Below are 19,654 nucleotides of genomic sequence, written 5' to 3'. Positions count from 1 at the left end.
GGTGAAGAACCCCAGTCCCAGGCAACTTTGCATCCAAGGTCTGGCCAAAGAAAGGGACACAAGGCAAGGGTAACCATATAAAACCTCCTGTGGGATCTACAGACTGAGTTTTACTGGCCTCCAAGGCTGCCCTCCTCTGAGCCCTAAGCCCATTCAGTTGGGAATGAGAAGGAAGCATTCATAATTCAAAGTTCACTTCCCTTGCCAGATCCTACGCGCACCCCAGATAGAAGTGCAAGCGAGGCTGCACTTGGGGAACTCTCCTTCACCCTTGCAGCTGGTGCAGAATCGACTGCTAGAGCAAGAGCTGCGCCTCACAAGTTCCTAGGCTCCCTGCCAAAGTCGTTCTGATGATCGGAGAGCCCTCGGTTATCTTTGAGCGCAGGCTGTGCCGCGGCCAACAGCACTTGCTGCTCTTGGACAGATGCTTCTGGGGAAGCCGAGACTCCCCTACACACGATCAGTATGCAAGCCAGCTGGCTAAGAAAGGGACTCCTTCAGTGGGGTCTTGGACATATGTCTGGGTCCTGGGGACCATGGCTCTGAAGTACCCTCTAGACAGTGGGTGTTATTCTGCTCTAATAATGACTCAGTGATGCACGTTTTCCTCTCAAAAGCTTTAAACCACCCAGCAAAGCCTCTCTCTAAGAACAGAATTTGAGAAAAGGAACAAAGAGAAAGACCAACATGAAGAATGAACCTGTGAATACCAGGCAGAGATTCAGCAAAAAAACAAAAACAACAAAAACAAAACCATAGGAACTGTTAAAAACCAGAAAATAGGCCTGAAATGGAGTCATTGATGCTAAGACCCATTTCACCAAACTGAGATCTGACTTAATGAGTATCAGATCTTCCAGAAATGGAGTCTTAAACCCGTCAGTCACCTGGTCAGCCCGAGTTAGGTCATGGGCCTGATAGACCCCTGTCATGCCCTAAAGAAAAGTGACTTTGTGCCTTGTTCCTGCTCCCTTCTGCCTGTAAAAGTCTCATTAGCTCCTCTGAGCTTCCTTTGACCTGCCGGATTAGATGCTGCCCAATTCATGAATTGGTGAATAAAGCCAATAGTGTCTTTCAGATTTATTTCCTCAGTTGAATTTTGTTTTTTGAACACCATCTTCCTCTGGAAGGCTAAGCCCCTGTTTTCCTAATCCTTCATCAGCCAACTCGGGGGACTTTCAACAAAAACTGTTCCAGGTCTCTCACCTAATTTGTTCAGGATCTTGGCATACCCTACTTTTTAAGGGAGAAATCTGGCTCTTTCTCTATAACAAAGTGAAGCTTTTTGCTGTTTACTGAACACCTCTGCCTGTTGCTGAATCTTTTTGCCCCTGGAATGGCCTCTCCACACCCCTACCTGCCTCCTCAACCCCACGCCAGGCTGTGGAAGCCAGGTTCTAGAGGTGTCTCCCTGAAGCCAGAGTCCTCCTACTCCTCTTGGGATGCTGTAAAGTTTCAGAGTAGTTAATACAGAAGTCCTGCACTTCTTTACTCTCCTTGTATGGCTCCTGTTCAATTTTTCAAGTTGCAGATTTGAACTTGAACTCTGGTCTCAAGCATGGTTCGGGTAACATAGTCAGGGTTCCATTTTTTGGCTGAGTAAGCTTACAACTTGTTTCCACTTCTGAATGGTATCCTTATCTTTTTAGCTGACTCTTGAAATGCTATTTAAATTTCATCTGCCAGTTAGATCCTGGTCCCCAGGAGCCACAACCAGACCAGGTGTTAAGCCCACTATAGCAGTCCTTCGCAAATTTGAAGGTGCATTTGATTCACCCAGGGATCTCATTAAAATGCAGATTCAAATTCAGGAGGCCCAGGAGTCTGGCCTTCCAACAAGCTCCCAGGCGATGATGATTGCAAAGCTCCTGCATGGACCACACTTTGAAAAGCAGGGCATTTGGCAGAGTATACGTCTGTCCCTGCTGGATAAAATCATGGTTGATCTTCAGGGGACTAGGTCAACTCGGTGTGCTTTAGGTGCTTTGAAATGTAAACTGCAGGATGCTCTTCTTTCCATGGACTAAACCATGGTCACTAAGCCAGTGTGTACGCAGAATCTGGAAAAGGCTAAAACATACTCTGAGGTCCTTTCTGCGGAGCAGCATTGGGAATATCTACCATCTGATGTAAAGACATACATATAAACAGAGCTCCACACGTATCTAGAAATAAGACATAAAAGTAACAGCTCCCACACCATTCAGAAGTTTCCTTCTGGAAATTACGAAATGGGCAGGGGGCACACATGCAGCACGTCTGAGATCACACAAACTCATGAGCAGTGAAGGGGGGAGGGCTAGGAGAACCAAACATTCCCTTACGGTACCTCTATTCATCAGTGCTTTGGTGAGTTGGAGACTCAGACCCATCCATAATGGGTGAGTTTTCTGTTGCTTCTCTGAACAAAGGAAAGCAGAAGAAGGAAGAGAAGAGAGGTCATGTTAAAGAGAGGAACTGACACAGACATGATTAGTAGCTTATTAATAACGCTGGAGAGATCAGCTGACTCTACACCCAGGCGTTAGTGACAGAGCGTATCAGCATGCAGAACTTTCACCCCCACGAGTGACTCAAAGGCCTCCTCAGTTCTGTGAGGCAGGCAGGCTTTGGCACTTTTTACCCATTTCTCACTTCCTAATCTCAGAGAAGAGTTACTGGTTGTTAATGATCATTCACCTCCACCTGATAAAGGTTCGCTTCGAGGACCAAAATTGTCTCCAGTTTGTTCCCAACCTGTCCTGAGTCCTGACTAGCTCTGTGGTCAAATGCAGGCTTTGAGGTCAGCTCAAGGGTGTGGGCGTTTGAGGCGTGTTCACCAGTTTCAGGCCTGCTGTCAGGTGGTTGAATCAGGGGAGACCGGGCATGGTCCAGAAAATGTGGACGATCCAGACAGCCTGCCACCTGAAGTTCCTTCTTTGGGTGGAATGGTTTGTCCCCTGGGGGGTGCCATCTATACAGCCGACCAGGCCTTTTCTGAGTTCTTCTCAGTGAAACTCTGGGGCCCAAGGCCTGAAGTAGCTGCCGGACCACACAATATGGAGCTGGTGTGTGGCTGCTACGTAAGGAAGGGTTAGGATGGTCTAGAATAAGGACAGGGGTGGGTAGCTGCTGCCCAAAAGACAGAGCAAGGAGTGGGAGTGGACAGGAGATCCCTGCACTTGGGACTGTGGGTTCTCCTGATTCAAAGGGAGTAGGAGGCAGCTGGGGGTATTGCTCCGGCCAGTCAGACTGGGGCAGGCTTCAGAATCCCCGGAGACCTTGTTCAAACCCACCTGCCCAGCCCCACCCCCGCGTTTCTCGTGCAGTAGGTCATGGCTGGGCCCCAGAGTCTGCATTTCTAACAAGATGCTCCTCCTGGGAGCAGGGCACAGATGCTCCTGCTGCTGGTCTGGGGACAGCACTCAAAGGATCACTTGCCTGGTGGAAAAAGACAAGACTCTGGACGATCAGAGAACGCAGCTTCTTCCAGCTGGATTTTCTGAGCCTCCTCTACAAAACCAAAGGGTCTGTGTATTGCCCCTGCGAGGCTGCAGTGAGGAGTACGTGAACTCATCCACGTTAGAAAAAGCTCCCAGCCTCTGGGTACACAGCAAGCAGTCAATAACCATTAGCACCCCTTCACTTCTGTCAAACACTAAGGCTCCGTTAAAGCCTGGCTTAAAATCACCACAAATGAACAAAAACCAAAAGCTCTGTCAAGCACGGGAGCCTGAAATGTCAGTGGAGCCAATCCGGGTCCTGTTGTTTGGCGATGGTCCCACTCACACAGAGCTGTCCCATTTCCCAGACATCCCCACTGGTGCTCCAGCAAACTGGGAAGTGAGTAAAGCTGGAATAAGGGACCCCTCGATCCTTCACCCAATGGCCACTGACGGAACGTAACATCCAGTTGGAGGTGACGTCCGAGGAGCAGAGGCAGGGATCGTGAGGACAGCAGCTGTCTCTGCTGGACTCCAGGAGCCAGAACATCCTAACTGTCCACGAGATCAGAATGCTCTAGGCCTGCCGCGAAAGCTATAAAAGGACCCGAATTTTGGTCTCGTCCTTCTGCTGTGGACCACTTCCTATGGTTCTCAGAGGACCTGCACCCAATCCCCTTTGTTTGGTGAGAACAAGCAGGTGGCCAGGACAGAGACGGGCTCTGAGCCTCCTGTCCTCTTCCCTCAGAAACATCCTGACTGCAGGACGGGACACGCCGAGGCACTTGATGCTCGGATCCTCTCTCCCCTCTCCCTTCTCGCCTGGCCCTTTGAGGCGGTCTGATGGAATCTGAATCCACTCAAATGCTGCCTGGAACTGTGACTACGGAAGTGCAGTCTGACTTCGGGCACCCACCTGCCCCCACGTTCCTGGGACCGCCGCCAGCGCTGAGCGAGAGCCAAGAGAACCGCCCGTCTAAAGGGACAGCGAGGGAAAGCAACCACGTGGGTGGGAACCGTGTGCACACAGCTTCTTCGGGAAGGAGGCAGCTTCCCAAGAACACACACTCATGATGCTTCTGCTGATAAACCCTCCTGTCACTAGGATCTTATCCTTATTACATCCTTCCTAACAAGTAATGCTAAGGATCATTCTAGAGCCGGTAAGGAGGATGGAAGGCCTGAAAAGGGGACTCACCCAGTCTGCCAGGTTAGGATGTGGTGGGGACTGCTCGGGGGCGTCGCTCCAATTTCACTTGACGGTGTTGAGCTTCTCTGGCTTTGAGGTAAGGCAGCTGCAGAGAGGTGACGCAGAAAAGACAGGGGTCAGACGCAGGGCAGGTGAAGGAGCTGAGCTTCCTTCCAGAAATGCCGGTAGGACGCCGCAGCAGGGCCACAGCGGGGAGATACCCGTCCCTCCCCACCGCGTTTGGCCATTTCCATTTTCTCTCCCCAAAGCATGCAGCTCCACTCTGAGTCAAGCTGACCTGGGGATCCTCGGTCCCTGCTCTGCACTAGCAGGTGGCCAGAGGGGTGGCGACAGCCGCCACTGCGGCAGAGACTCTGAAGGCCCCTGAGCTCTGCGGGAGACCTGGGCGGGGCTGAGCCAGAGAGCCCCTTTCTCTGGCCACCAGGGAGAGAGGCCTCCAGGCATCTTCAGATGTGGCCCTGGTGTCAAAAATCGTGCTATGAACAGAGAACTTCCAGAAAGTACTTGGTCAGTACTTGGTCTCTTTGTCATTTTAGGCTTATGATCGACCACCTGGGGACACTTCCAAAGGTGCAGGGCTTTTATGGAACAGCTCATCCAAAGCCGACTACTAGGGGTTTAACAATGTGGGTAGGATTTTTCTAGCTGGGAAAATTCAGTAGCAAGTAAAGCTGCTTGAATGCGTCCTCTGCTTTCCCGGGAAGGATCAGTAAACCTGAGAAACAGCTTCTTAAAATCTGTCCTCTCACGTGTTCCTAGAGAGTTGCTGAGTCTGTCGGTGAGGCCAATCTGTAGGCAGGGCTGCAACGGCGACAGAACAGAAGCACCCCTGCGCCCGCCGGCCAGCTGCGGCTCCTGACGCCGTGAGGGAGGCTCCTGCTCTTTGGTTCAGGTGATGCGCGTTCATCCGTTCCTTTCAAGGTCCCCCTGGGAAGTCCAGGGCACAATTCTCTGGGCTTATGAGACCGAGGAGGGACACGGAGAAGGCTCTAGGACCTCAAGTCCATGGTTGTCTCATGGTTGCCCAAATCACTTTTAGTCTCATCCCTGGAACCTGTCATTTGGCCAGTGGGCCACAGTAAGGGAGTCGACGGGGACGAAAGGCAGGGGCCCAGAGGTCTGGTGCACCCGGGCAGCCAGCCCGTCCTGCCTCTTTGTCCCATTCATTTCAGGTCCCTCCAGTTCCTCAGAGGTGAACCCCCTTTTCTGCCCTCCCCCCAGTCTTGACCTTCACCTAACTTTCTCCCGTCTCAGGTAAGGCCCTGACTCAGAGTTCCTTCTGTTTGCTACTCATGTTATTCTTCTATTCTTAAAAAGCATTTTACTGGGGGATCCCTGGGTGGCTCAGCGGTTTAGCGCCTGTCTTCGGCCCTGGGTGTGAACCTGGAGCCCCGGGATCGAGTCCCATGTCAGGCTCCCTGCATGGAGCCTGCTTCTCCCTCTGCCTGGGTCTCTGCCTCTCTGTGTGTGTGTCTCATGAGTAAATAAATTAAAAAAAAAAAAAAATCTTTAAAAAAAAGATCATTTTACTGGGGTGCCTGAGTGGCTCGGTCAGTTAGGTATCTGCCTTTGGTGCAGGTCATGGTCTCAGGGTCCTGGGATGGAGCCCCACATCCGGCTCCCTGCTTCTCCCTCTCCCTCTCCCTCTGGCCCCTCCTCCCACTTATGCTCTCTTTCTCCCACATAAACAAAATCTTTAAAAGTAAAAAAATAAATAAATAAATAAAAATAAAACAATAAAAATCCTTTTATTACATCTGAACATCCTCCCCTTCCTTTCCTACGGTCACGTCTGAGCTCCTGGCCGCTGGTTCCCCCTCCGTGCGCCTGCTGAGAGCCCTGCGGGTCACCTCTGTCACCACTGCTGTTTCCCAGAGAGGGACTGGAAAGGGGAAGTGGCTCCGGAGCAAAGGGCGGTGGTGTGCATTTTCACTCTTACATCCTGGCGCCCGCTCACTACTCAGCACGCGGCGAAAAGGTGGCCCCCTTAATTAGGTGAGCAAAGTGTGAAGAGGCGGCGGTGTCAGGGACCCGAAAGCACCCCCAGCACCCTGCACAGATTGCTCCCGGCCCCTCCCAACGCCACCGCGATGGGACCTGGGCGCAGCTGGGGCCCCGCGCCCCCGAGGTCCCGAGGTCCCGAGGTCCCCGCCGGGCGCCCCGACCTCGCGGGCCGAGCCGAGGGGGGCGCCGTGGCCCGCGCTGCCCCGCCCGGGGGCTCCCGGCGCTCACCTGACGTGGCCTTGCACATCTGGGGCATGCGGGTGACCCTGCTGTGCGCCACGAAGGTGCTCTGGGAGGAGGTGCTGTACTGGGAGCCGCTGTCCGAGGACGTGGAGCTGGTGTGCGACAGGCGGCTGTGCTCGCGGTGCGCGGCGGCCGAGCGCTGGTACCACTGGCGCAGCTCGTCCGACACGGCGGCGCGGCCCTTGTCGTGCGCGGCCTCGCGGCCCAGCGACGGAGTCCGCAGGATCTGCGAGCGCGACGGCGTCAGGCGGCCCGGGTCGCCCTCGTCGCCGCCGCGCCAGCTCTCCCTGAACAGGCCGCCCGCCGTGTAGGAGCTGGACGTCTTGAACTGCGCCTTGACGCTGTAGTGGCCCTCCTGGTCGCTCTCCAGGCTGCGCACCACCACGGGCGTGGCGCCGCCCTCCACGTACAGCGGGTACTCCTTGATGCGGTACTGCGAGCTGGGCTGGCTCTGGCTGTGCAGGTACACGCCGCCGCCCGCGCCGCGCGCCGCCAGGTTGGGCATGCTGCCCGAGTTCGCCGCCCCCAGCGCGCCCGCCGCCCGCTGCCGCTGCCGCTGCCGCGCGCGCGCCTTGGACGGCGAGTCCTCGGCCAGCGTGGAGTAGTTGGCGTTCATCTGCGCCGGGTAGTAGTGCTCGGAGCTCGAGTGGCTGGTGCAGGACGAGCAGTCGTCCATGGGGTCCGAGCCGTTGCTGCTGCGAGTCCGTGGGGTGTAGAAGTCGGGGCTCCCCGTGTCGTTCTCCGAGCCCAGGAGCTTGCCCTGGGACTCCAAGCTGGAGCTCCGGTGCCTAAAGTGCAGGGCGAGGCTGTGCAGCCGCGTGGGGCTGAGGTCCACCGACCTGCGGGGAGACGGCGCGGCGCGGCGCGTGGGTGGGGGGGCCCCGGGGGCCCCGAGACCCGGAGACCCGGAGACCCGGAGACCCGGAGGGGCGGCGCTGCCCGGGAGCCCGCGTGCGGCCTGCTGTCGCCACCAGAACACGGGGGGCGGGGGGGTCCGCCTGGCCGCGACCGGGGGCCCGACACAACACCGCACCCACCGAAGGGTGTCCCCGAAAACGCGCGCCAGTAGGGCCCCGGGGGGCTCGGCGATGGCGCATCCGCCTTGGGCTCAGGCTGTGATCCCGGGGTCCTGGGATCCCCGCGGGGAGCCCGCTTCTCCCTCTGCCTGGGTCTCTGCCTCTCTGGGTCTCTCATGAATTGATAAAAATCTTCAAAAAAAGGGATCCCTGGGTGGCGCAGCGGTTTGGCGCCTGCCTTTGGCCCAGGGCGCGATCCTGGAGACCCGGGATCGAATCCCACATCAGGCTCCCGGTGCATGGAGCCTGCTTCTCCCTCTGCCTATGTCTCTGCCTCTCTGTGTGTGTGTGTGTGTGTGAGTATCATAAATAAAAAATAAAAAAATAAAAAAATAAAAAAAAAAACAGACACCAGTAGCCTGGCCTGTTTTTTAATGCTGGAAAGGGATTCTGGAGAACCACAAGAATCCCTACTCTGGTATTGTCTCAAATCAGGTGAAATGCCCCCCCCCCTTTTTTTTTGTAGATCATAAAAAACAGTCCCGCAGAGGGCACTTCACAGCATTCACCAAATACTATTATGAAACTCACATAAAATGGATTTCCATTCCCCTGAAACTCTAAAAAGGCAGGCGGCTAGAACACGAGTACTTCACAATGACTGATGCAACTACTTAGCAGCCCCCTGCTTCGTCTATAATCCCCCCCACCAGTCCCCACTCCGAACATCCACCTGGGTCATGGTGGGGGGCGGGGACAGTGCTTAGACACCCGTGAAAGTCAGGGCAGCCCCCCTGGCCAAGGACCAGAGGAGGGGAGTTCCTGCTGTCACTCATGGTAGAACAGAGTCCACAGACAGGGGCACCCCAGGACTCGGGCCTCAGTTTCCTCCCTGGTCCTACCTCCTCCTGGCCTCCTGGGAATAGGCCAAGTGCACGCCTGCCTCTGACGCTCTCTGATCCTGCTGTTGCCTGATAACAGCCTCCGAACTTGCCACCCCATCCATTCTGGTCTCTGCTCAAATGTCCCTGATGCTTCCACCTAACAGAGTCTGTCTTTCCACAGTGTGGCCCCTGCCCTGTTCATTTTTATTTTTTTTTCCTCTGTACTTATTATCACTTGACATATATTGTTCTTTCTCATGACTCCCTCCACCAAAACACTCGGCTGACAGCTTTGTCCACTGCTCTAGCCTCGCCGGTGGTACCTGGCACCTCAGAGCACTTGATAAGTATGTGTTGCATGAAAGGGTGAAGGGGACAGCCTTGCCTGCAGAACCCAATCTTATCCTATATAAATCCATGCTTTGAGCCAGTCCTGTGCAATCACAGTTTTTGATAAAACAGAATGACAGCTTTGGTGTGGGCTCTTTTCAGAAAATGAAGGTGTGATTCACAGCCTCACTTTTGCCTGTTCCTTTTGCCCTTCAATGGTTTCACACCTTGAGGCATTAAAAAATCCAGGATAGGGATCCCTGGGTGGCGCAGCGGTTTAGCGCCTGCCTTTGGCCCAGGGCGCGATCCTGGAGACCCAGGATCGAATCCCACATGGGGCTCCCTGCATGGAGCCTGCTTCTCCCTCTGCCTGTGTCTCTGCCTCTCTTTCTCTCTGTGTCTTTCATGAATAAATAAATAAATAAAATCTTAAAAAAAAAACATAAAAATTATTTAAAAAAAAAAATAAATAAATAAAATTCTAAAAAAAAAGGAGGTGGGGAAGCTCACTCCGTGCCCGCTGCCTCCAGAAGCCTGGGGGTTCTCCAGGCGTTTCTTGGTGCTCACCGGACACGGACACCAGGATAAGAACAGGTCTCACCTAACGTGGGCTTCCGCTGCTGGCTGGGGTTTCCATCCTGCTTCGATTTAACGGGAACCCACCCCACTAGCTCCCCAGTCCTTTGGGCCAGTCGGGGGCCTGGACGTCCGGTCCAGGGAGGGAGGTGGCCCAACGGCCTGGTGTGGGGGGACTCACCTCGTGGAATGAACGTAGTGGGGACTCCGGACCCGCAGGTCTGGTGTGGACGGCATGCTGGACTGGGAGTTCCAGTGCGGGAGGCTGCGGATGGGGCTGTTCTGCAGGGAGCTGCTGCCCCCTCCGGCTTCGGCGCAGCTCCCCGTGCTGGGAAAGCGTTTGTGGCTGCTGCAAACCAGAGGACACCGGGCTGGTCACCGCCGGACGAAACCGGCCCTCTTCCCCGGGGTCAGCCCGCCTCTCCCTCGGGTTCCTGCGGGGCTACTCGGCGTCACCCCCGGAGCCGGGGGCGGGGCATGCCCGATCCCAGGGTGGCGGGAGACCACAGCCTCATCAGCCTGTCCCCAGCAGGCAGTGGGACCGTCCCGTGAAGCCCCTGCCCTCGACCACGGTTGGTTTCCGTTTTGCAGCCAACAAATATTTACGTGCCCCGCCAGCCACTGGGAGCTTGACAGGGCGTAGCGAAAGGGAAGGAGAAAAACAGAGAAATGGGCGGAAACCCGCCGCCCTCTCAGCCAGCCCCGAACCTGGGGGGGGGGGGTGCAGGGTCCCGAGCCACGTCGGGGCTCCTACGAGGGGTCTGTCCCTTGCCATTCGGGGTGGCGCTGCCCAGGCTTCCTCCTTAACTCCCGCGTCATCGCACAGCAGCTCCCGGGCCCCCACGCCCCACCTGCGGCTGGGGGGCCGCGCCCTCGGGGTGGCCGTGAGCGGGGCCCGGGCGCCCTCCCGTGGGCCACCCCTGCTTGCTTGTCCTGTGACCTCGGGGGCCCTCGCCGACCCGGCTCACCTGGAATGGCCGTGGGAGGAACGTTTCTTGACCTTCTCGTAAGGCTCATCCAAGGAGGACTCGCTCCACATTTTGGGCTTTATGGGGGACTTGTCATAGTCGTTGCGGGGATAGTGCATCTGCCGGAGCCCCTCCAGGGACTGCGGAGGGGGGGGCCTGTTGTGTGACGGTGGCCGAGGAGGGAGTCCCTTGTGAGGAGACTGTAAGGGGGACAGTGTGCTGGTGACCTGAGAGTCTTCTGCACAGAGATGGAGAGAGACGAACTGAGCGAGGGTCCCCCCCCACCGACGCAGACAGCCCTGCCCGTCCCCCCACCCCTCACCCCTGCAGTCCGGGCAGGTGCCCCCCGCCCCCGGCCTGGGCCAGAGCAAGCCACGGCTTCCCCGCTTGCCACGACAGGTGGAACCAGAACCAAACCCCCGCCTCGAGCGGCCCTCGCTGGGGAGAGAAGGTTCCCTTCTGAGGAGCTACAGCTGGAGCCAAGAGCAGAACGTGGTCCCTGTAACACTGTCGCGGCGTCTCTCCGGAGACAGGAGCGCCTAAGGTGCTCTGGGGACCTGCAGCTCCCGAGGACTGTTTCCTTCATTTCCTAGGAGGCCGGCCGGCCCCCAGCAGGTGCTCAACAAACACTCGTTAGAACAGGGGAAGCCAAGTGGACGTGCCGAGCGGAAGTATCTGTGGGGGGCCCGGGTATGGCTCTTTCCTCGCGCCTGTATTGGGTCGTGCTCCCGAGATTCCCCCTGGACCAGCCCCAGGTCCTGCAGGAAGGAGCCAGGCTACACATACTGAGTGGAAGGAGCTTGTTCCCTGCGGGACCCACAGTCCAGCCCGCCGGGTGCCGAGGGGAGTTCAGCGGTGGGGGGCGCGGAGGGGACGCGGGGGAGAGCCCAGGCCAGCTGGGGCAGTGGCTGGGGAGGAGGAACAGAGTCGGGGTGCTGGGGCTGACCTGCTGCGCCCCCCAAGATGAGCTGGGCAGCCCAGCTGATGGGGGGGGCTTCATGCTGAGGAATGGGGCTTTGGTCTGAAGGGCCTAAGAAGACACTGAAACTTCGGAAGCCCAGACGTGTCAGGATGAAAATCCTTTCCGAGGCCCAGCCACCTGGCAGGGGCTAGGGGAGGTCCACAGTGTGGAGAACCCGGTGGTGGGCAGGCGGGGAGTGAGGGAGCAGGAGAGGGCAGGGGGAGGGAGGGAGGAACAATTCAGGGTTCCTTGTGAAGGCGGACGGGGGAGCGTGAAGGGAAATACTTCACAGAAGCAAACCGCAAAACCTCCAACCACCTTCCACTTGGCCCCCGATCCGTTTCCCACCAGGATTCTTCTCTCGGCCTAATTCTCCATTCCAACCCCCCACCTCCCCACGGTAATCAGTGAAGGAAAGAGCCCCCCCCCCCACAACAAGGGGCAAGCCTGCAGGGGGCGTGGGGGTCTGGGGACTCAAGGCCAAGGAGGACTCCTCTCCGCTGCCAACAATATACACCTCCCCCAACTCTCCCCTTGGTCTTCTCTTCTCACTAAATCATTCTAGTTCCTGCCTTTGGAGAAACCGCCATCCCCAGAGCCCCAAACTGGGGCTGGATCTCCCATAGTCAAAATTCCTGGGGATGGCTGGGTAGCTCAGTGGTTGAGCATCTGCTTTCAGCTCAGGTCGTGATCCTGGGGTCCTGGGATCGAGTCCCGCATCGGGCTCCCCGCGGGGAGCCTGCTTCTCACTCTGCCTGTGTCTCTGCCTCTCTCTGTATCTCTCATGAATAAATAAAATCTTAAAAAAAAAAAAACCCACCTCTCCCTATTCTGCAGCCATGCTCCCTCCCCTCCCCACCCATGTAAGGAAGCTAACAATGGAAACGTTATGACCTGATTGCTAAGAGCAAGGCCAAGGCCGCTGGGTAAATACCCTGCCAGCCTCTCCCCACATCAATAGCCCCTATTATTAGCTTTGCCACGATCATCCAGACTCTGGGTTGGGTAGACTGGTTTATGTTTTCTGTCTGAACAGCCACTTAGCACTGCCCACACGAGGGTTCCCCAAAGGGCAAAAAAATTAACTGCCACTTAATATATTTCCATGTGATTAATGTCCTGGCCTCCCAAGTTTTGGCTTAAACCCACAGGAATGTTCTCAGAGATGGTCCTGTGCCTGGAATCCTTTCTACCCCCGTGTGAGGTGGTGGTGGCCTGGGGGCGGGTGCAGAGGTGTGGGGGATCGATTCTATTTTTCTCAGAATTTCCCAAGAAAATATCCCAATAACTGCTGGGTTTTCAGAGGTCAATGGAAAATAGATAATTTCAAGGCCTGACCAGCAATCTAGAAGGACACCCTTCCCTTTGGTCTTTGCTATTTCTCAGGAAGATGGGGAGGCCCGGTGTTCCTCCGGCCACCCCCAGGCTTTCCTAGGAGGCTTCAATCTCTGACTTGTGATCCAACCAGAGTCCACGTCTTTCCTCCAGAAACGACGGAGACTCTAAAGGAAACCATGTGTGGTGTTTAGTCACAGACGTGGTTGTGGCAACCACACCACACACCAGCGCTCACGGACGGTCACCTCAGCCCCTCCCCGTGGGCCACTGGAAACACTCAGGTTCGGACAGACAGAAGCTGACGTCTGGGGCAAGGGGCTCGCGGGGCACCCGGCCCCCACCTCGGCCTGCTCTTGCCTTGCCACCAGGCCAGGCCCGACTGCGCACACCTTAATCCCTGTTCGGCCTGGGCCCGAGTTCTGAGTCAGGAAACGGACAACCTACCATCCTCTAGCACGAGTGCATCTGAGAGGGAACTGTCTTCACTGGCAATGTTTCCATCTGAGGAGGCAAAACGCAAAAGCCTATGAGTTTATTAGCACATCCCCCAGACACCGTCCAGCCTGTGACAATCATGCGTTTGGGACCATCCCACGTCTTCCTCTTTCTGAGATGAAAGAACGCATGAAATACAGTCAACAAGCCGCTTGGCATTTCTCTGGGGTCCCTGGGGTGGGGCGCTGGTCATCCCCGAGGCCTGATGCTGCGCTGTGGCCCGGCGTCTGCGTCGACACCCTTGTCTTACAGGGCCCCACAGTGCTGAGGGGCTAGAAAGCCAGGATAAAGGCCGCCTGGCCCGGTTCAGCCCATCAGCGTCCTGGCCCAGTCTCAGGGCACGTTCCCACTGAACCAAAGGAACTACTGAACTGCTCTTTCTCTGCATGCGAAACTAGGTGAGGAACTTGGCTTTGCTCTTATGGCAATAAACGTCCTCTCCATAAACTTCTTCAGTCATTAGTCGTGAAAACAACCTGCTAAGTACAGCCTCTCTCTCTGCAAAGCTGATTTTTATAGATACTGGTGAACCCTGGGGACACACCCAAGAGGGAGTCAGTAAAATAATCCTCCCCCTTTAATATCTGGGGAAACTGAGGCCCAGCTAGGGTGGCGTGGTTTGTCTGCAGTTGCTCTGCTCTCCCGGTAAAATGAGCAAAAGGTGCCAGGCGTGAAGTTCCAAGTTTTATCTCAAGAGATAAGACGCCAAGGAACTAAGGAACTAAGAAGAACTGGGGTTATTCCTCTAATTCAAGTGCGGCAGAGACATTTTAGGGACGCCTGGGTGGCTCAGTCGTTGAGTATCTGCCTTTGGCTCAGGTCGTGATCCTGGGGTCCTGGGATCGAGTTCTATGTTGGGCTCCCTATAGGTAGCCTGCCTCTCTCTGTGTCTCTCATGAATAAGTAAATAAAATCTTTAAAAAAATTCTTTCAAAAAAATAAATAATAAAAAATAAAAAAATCTTTCAAGGAGGGAGCAGAATAAAGAAGGTATATTATTGAGTAGTTAAAAAAAAAAAAAAGGCTGCAAATCTGGATGGGACCACAGACTCTGGTGGCACGGTTCACAGGACAGCTCTCACTGGGCGGGCTGGGGAGGCGGGCTCTTCTGTGGCTGACCAGGGACGAGGGACCAGGGACAGGTGTGGCCCTGAGGGGCCTCTCCCAAACTTGGCTCTGGTGACCCTGTTGGAATGCTCTCGCAGAGCCAGGACGCCCCAACGGCCTTCGAGGGGCCACAGGGAGGTCCCAAAGGAGCAGCATGCAGACAGGAGTTGGCTGGCCGCAGTTCTGTTAGGAAGTGGGCGACAGAGTGACAAAGTCTTGGCCAAGGACAAAAGAGCAGGATGGGGAAAGACAGTTATTCCAAATTTCCTAGAGGGAAAGGATTTTTTAATGGTCTCTCTGGTTTGGTGGACTGTGAGCATGTAGGGGATAGAGAGCCTTAACTTTAGCATCTTGGAGTTTCCACTACAGCATGGCTTCTAGTATAGCGTGCCCACGTTTTAAGGTGGCACAATTATATTTTATGTATTATATGTATTTTGTATTTATTATGTGTATTATATTTTTTGTATATGTATTTATGTATTATATAATTATATAGATTATCGAGGTAATGTATACACAACATAAATTTACCGTTTTAGCCACTGTCAGCCGTACTGGGCGTACTGACAGCCGTTCAGTGGCATTAAGGATTATTTGCACTGTTGCACAGCCATCACCGCCATCTGTCTCTGCAACTTTTCCATTTTTCCAATCAGAACCTGTACCCCTCAAATACTAACTTCCCACTCCGCCTCTCCTAACCCCTGGTAACTTCTATTCCACTTTTGACCTTCTTAGAGCAAAAGCGTTTTAAATGTATAAACTACGAAAGAATACTTGACATACATTCTAAGGAGTTTGCTAAACAGGAAAAAAGGATTGTAACCGTTTGGGGAACTTGATGCTGTTGGAGGATTCGGGGCTATTTCCTTTTAGAGGTGTTTACTAAATACAATCGCCCAAATTCCTAACCCCTGCTGACCTGGCTCAGGGGTCTAGACAGAGTGGGGCGGCCCAGTCCTCCCTGGCTTCAGATTTGGGACAGGTACCCTGGGAACTGGTGTGTCTGAGGACAGAGGCTCAGTGGGAGTGCCGGCTTGCCGTGGACCCCAGCCATCCAGATGCTGGGTGATCAGGTCCCTGGGGAGGTCAGAGCCTGGACAACTCCAGCTTGGCTGAGCTGGCACCTTAGCTCAGCCCAAGTGCTGCTGAGGGTGGAGAAGCAGCCTAGAGCTCAGGGCTGCAGGCTCTCCCAGGGGGCAGTAAGTAGGGATCAGGACAGTTCCACCTGTAAAACCCCCCTTTGTGGACCTGTGCACCCCTTACTGCTCTCATTTGGTATCAGGCCTTATTAGCTTCACTTTACGGACTAAAAAATAAATAAAAAGCAGGCCCAGGGTAGCTAAGCAGCTTGCTCAGGTCCGCAGGGCACCAGCTTTGGACTCGCTCCCGGGGCCGGTGCTGGCCCCCAAGGCCCCTTGTGTGTGGGGGGGGTACTGTCCCTGGGAGGGGGGGCGGGCTTAGCACTGACCAGCGATGATCAGGGAAGCCCTCTGCGTGGGTTTCTTCCCAGACTTGATGCGGTTCTCGTTGATGGCATTTTCAATCTCCTGCAGCTTCTTCAGTGCATTCAGATAAGAGGTTTTCCTTTGTTTCTTCAGTTTTTTGCTGACGTTGGGGTCACTGGCCAGGCGGCGGGCAGCCTCTGTAATCTGGGATTGAATGGCAAACTCTCTTTCCAGGCGTTCCAACTCGGCTTCCTGTGGGACGGGGAGATGGGACTTACATTTAGGGGGATGCTAAGGGAGGCACCGTCCTCCCCATCTCTGTCCCTGACCCCAGGCGAGCACGCCCTGCTCTTTGGGAGACACACATACTAGGAACCCAGCACTCCCAGTACCTAGCCCCGACCCTGCCTGACCCTGCAATGGCCCTTTCCCTCAAATCTCTGGTGGCCAGGCCCTGGGCACTCCCACTTTCAAGGCCCTTGGCCCGTTATGTTCAGGAGACAAGTGCTGGTCACTGTATGAGCAGCATCACGGAGAAACAGAGCTCCCTGCTGCGGGCCGGAGGCAGGGTCACTTGGCTTCATCTCCTTGGTCTCCACAGCAAGGTTCATGAAGACCAAACCCCCGTGGAAATCAGAGCCCCTCTGGTTGGTGTCTCCTTGCCATCTTGGGCAGAAGATGCACCATCACTTCCAGAGCAGGCTTCTGTGGGTTTGGCAGCAGGCAGCTCCCACGTGCGTGACACCCCACCCTCCCACACGTGCCCTCTGTCTCTTGTATTTTGAGCCCTTTGTGGTGGGACGTACCCCACTCACCAGGATCTCTTCTGGAAGCCTCTCTGCAAGCTCCCACCATCCTCATCCTGCCGTTCCCAGCAGCACTGGGCTGCGAGGCATGGATGGGGGGGTTGGAGGCGCCTGGCCCCCATTCCTGGATCTGCTTCACGGCATCTCTGTCCTCCCCTTGGCACCTCCCTGCAGCCCTGACCCTTACTTCGGCCCAAAGGAGCAGATGGGTAACATGCCCTCGCACAGTTTTGGTCCTGGGAGAAATGAGGCTGTAGAGGAACCGGACGGGCAGAGGAACCGGGGTGGGCCGCAGGCTGCCCCTCTCTGCAGCTCCATCAGAGGCTCCATTCCAGCACCAGCCCAGAGGCTAGCAAGGCCCGCAGGGGAGGCCACACCTACCCTCACCCTAGGGGACCCAGAGCCATGCAAAACCTGACAGGAATGGACCTAACCACGTGGGAGCCCATCACCAAGTCAGTGGGAAGGGACAGATCTTCCCAGCTCATGGCCGGAAGAAAAGGCTTGCCTCGGGGCAGCACGTCCCAGGTCGGGAGCCTCCACCGAGCAGTACTCTTGGCCGGATTCATTTCTGTTTGAGCATCTCAGGCCTGAGGGGAACAGGGGCCCAGGAGGAGGGGCGGCGTGGAGATTACACAGAACTGCTTAGGAGATGATAAACTCCTTCCAGGTCCTTCGATCGCTGGCTGCACTCGTTCTCCAGAGGGAGAAGGACACGGAGATGGATTCCCGCCCGGGGTCAGGAAACAAACAAGCCACCAAGGACAAAGGCTGGTCTGTGAGGCCTAACTGCCACGAGCAGCTGTTCCCGGCGCTTAGAGAGCCCTGGCCCGCGACCTGACCTGGCGTGGGAGCCCAGGACCATGGCTCGCTCCCTAGCCAGACAGGCACCAGGCCGCCGGAGGGCCTGGCTGTCCAGATGGCCGCCTGCTGTGTGGACAGGGAAGCCAAGTGCGTTCCCAGGAGAAACAGAGGCAGTGAGGGGGCTGGGGGTGGGGAGCCTGTCTCCACCCCATCCCCCACCAACATTTAGTGTCAAAGAGGATAAATGAGCAAGGCTTCAGGGGCTCCTCCAAATGCAGACAGATGACCTCAGGAAGGCCCAGCAGCTTGCTCTTCCTCTGGCAGCAATTTTAGCAGCAAGGTGAAGGGAAGGCCACTGAGGGCAGGCCCTGCTGTCTTTCCCCCAGCCTGTGGCATCCCTGCACCTGCTGGCATGGCCTGAGTTTTCTTTCTCCTTTGTCTGTTTTCTTCCACGTCATGCTGGGCTCTAAGTAACAGAGAGCTGGGAAGCCATTAAAAAGATAGGTACACAGGAGTGTCGTTGGGATGTTCTCCCAAGCTTAACGCAGCCCCTTGTGACAGGCCAATCGTGTTAGACAAGCAACTTCCATGGAAATCCAGATGCTTACGAACTCGAGCTAATGCATCCTACCAAGGGGAGCCCCATGCTGGCTGACCAGCCAACTTAAAAGGTAGAAGGGAGGATCCTGGGGAGGAAAGGGAAATGGTGTTTGGCATCGAGTAGAATGAAGACAACTGTTACAGAAAACCCTGGAAGCCCCAACATATGGGAGAAATATGGCTAATGTGAGAGAATCCAACAACAGCACACAGGACACACCTCTCCTTTGGGCAGGATTTTCTGTTCATCCAGCTTGAAGGCTGTCCCAATTCTTCTTCGAACAATGGGTGGTTCCTCCCCTGGATCCAAGGGATATTCAACGGGCAGTTTGCCTGTCAGCTCCTGCATGTGTGCAACAGCATGAGGACAGAGATCAGGTTTCTGGGACGCATGCGTGTCCATGCAGGCGCTTCAAAGCACAGATGCAATGCACAGGTTTGAAATCATCACCTTTAGCAACACGCCTCAGTGTTCCTGAAATGCAATTTCACTTCTCTCTTTTTTAAAGATCTTATTTATTTATTCATGAGAGATGGAGGGAGAGGCAGAGGCAGAGGGAGAAGCAGGCTCTCTACAGAGCAAGGAGCCTAATGTACATTTCCCAGGACCCTGGAATCATAACCTGAGCCAAAGGCAGACACTTAACTGACTGAGCCACCCAGGCGCCCCACATTTCTCTAAAACAGTATGAGAGCAGTCCTTTCTTTACGGGAACAGATATGCTTCGAAATTTCTCCCAAAGTGAATTTCTTTTGGGTGAATAAAATTATTGGCTTTCATCATAGAACCCAAGTCTCACTCATTGGTTAACATCCCCAGTGATCTCCTGTGCCTGCTATGTGCCAGGTGGGGCCACACAGCCAGGAAGGGGCAGAGCCAACATGACATCTCTGGTCTTCACAGTTTCTGTGCTCTTTTCACTGCATCAGATAGTCCCTCGCAAATATCTCAGTTTAAAATGCCCTTCAAGTGAGTGTTCTTAGGAGGAATGGTATCTAAACAGCAAAGCCAAGAAAGGTGCAAATTATATAAATTAGAAATTGAATATAAATAATTCGTCCGCTCAGACTAGGGGCAGGCTGAGCTTAAAAAATATTACATGTATACAAATCACACAGTTTCAGTAGAAACTGAAAATATAATCCATTTTATTGACAGGGCCATTAAAAAATGTTGCGTATTTTCAGCTCTCCGAAATCTAATTGTGTGAATATAATGACAGTGAATTTTGTTGATGGATCACTGCAGTGACTCCGATCCTGGCAGACACTGAAGTCTGGTCAGAACGCAGCCCAGTACGAGTGTCTGGTGGGTGAGAAAGCCCAGACGTAGACTCCTAATGTTCACTCCCCTTCTAATAGGAGGAAGGATCTGAGGACGCCTGGGTAGCTCAGAGGTTGAGCACCTCCCTTTGGCCCAGGGTGTGATCCTGGAGTCC

At 55.0% G+C, this 19,654-nt stretch overlaps 1 protein-coding gene across 17 annotated transcripts in view; it reads right to left on the bottom strand.

Moving 5' to 3' along the window:
- FRMD4A (FERM domain containing 4A) overlaps positions 1 to 19,654 on the bottom strand; it is a 739,423-nt gene that overhangs the window by 14,881 nt on the left and 704,888 nt on the right. For 12 of the 17 annotated variants that reach the window (XM_072825741.1, XM_072825735.1, XM_072825738.1 and 9 more), the window contains 7 exons: positions 18,436 to 18,558; positions 16,029 to 16,257; positions 13,397 to 13,453; positions 10,654 to 10,891; positions 9,867 to 10,034; positions 6,865 to 7,718; positions 4,621 to 4,717 (listed from right to left, as the gene is read on the bottom strand). In XM_072825741.1, the coding sequence (XP_072681842.1) occupies positions 4,621 to 4,717; positions 6,865 to 7,718; positions 9,867 to 10,034; positions 10,654 to 10,891; positions 13,397 to 13,453; positions 16,029 to 16,257; positions 18,436 to 18,558 (1,766 nt within the window). Of the gene's footprint in view, positions 1 to 2,329; positions 2,402 to 4,620; positions 4,718 to 6,361; positions 6,619 to 6,864; positions 7,719 to 9,866; positions 10,035 to 10,653; positions 10,892 to 13,396; positions 13,454 to 16,028; positions 16,258 to 18,435; positions 18,559 to 19,654 lie in introns of those variants that run through there. The other 5 variants (XM_072825743.1, XM_072825736.1, XM_072825737.1 and 2 more) reach the window with 4 other exon arrangements.

The sequence above is a fragment of the Canis lupus genome, chromosome 5 (genome assembly GCF_048164855.1).
Source record: "Canis lupus baileyi chromosome 5, mCanLup2.hap1, whole genome shotgun sequence".
Classification (NCBI taxonomy): domain Eukaryota; kingdom Metazoa; phylum Chordata; class Mammalia; order Carnivora; family Canidae; genus Canis; species Canis lupus.
This window is presented reverse-complemented; position numbering and strand designations above follow the sequence as displayed.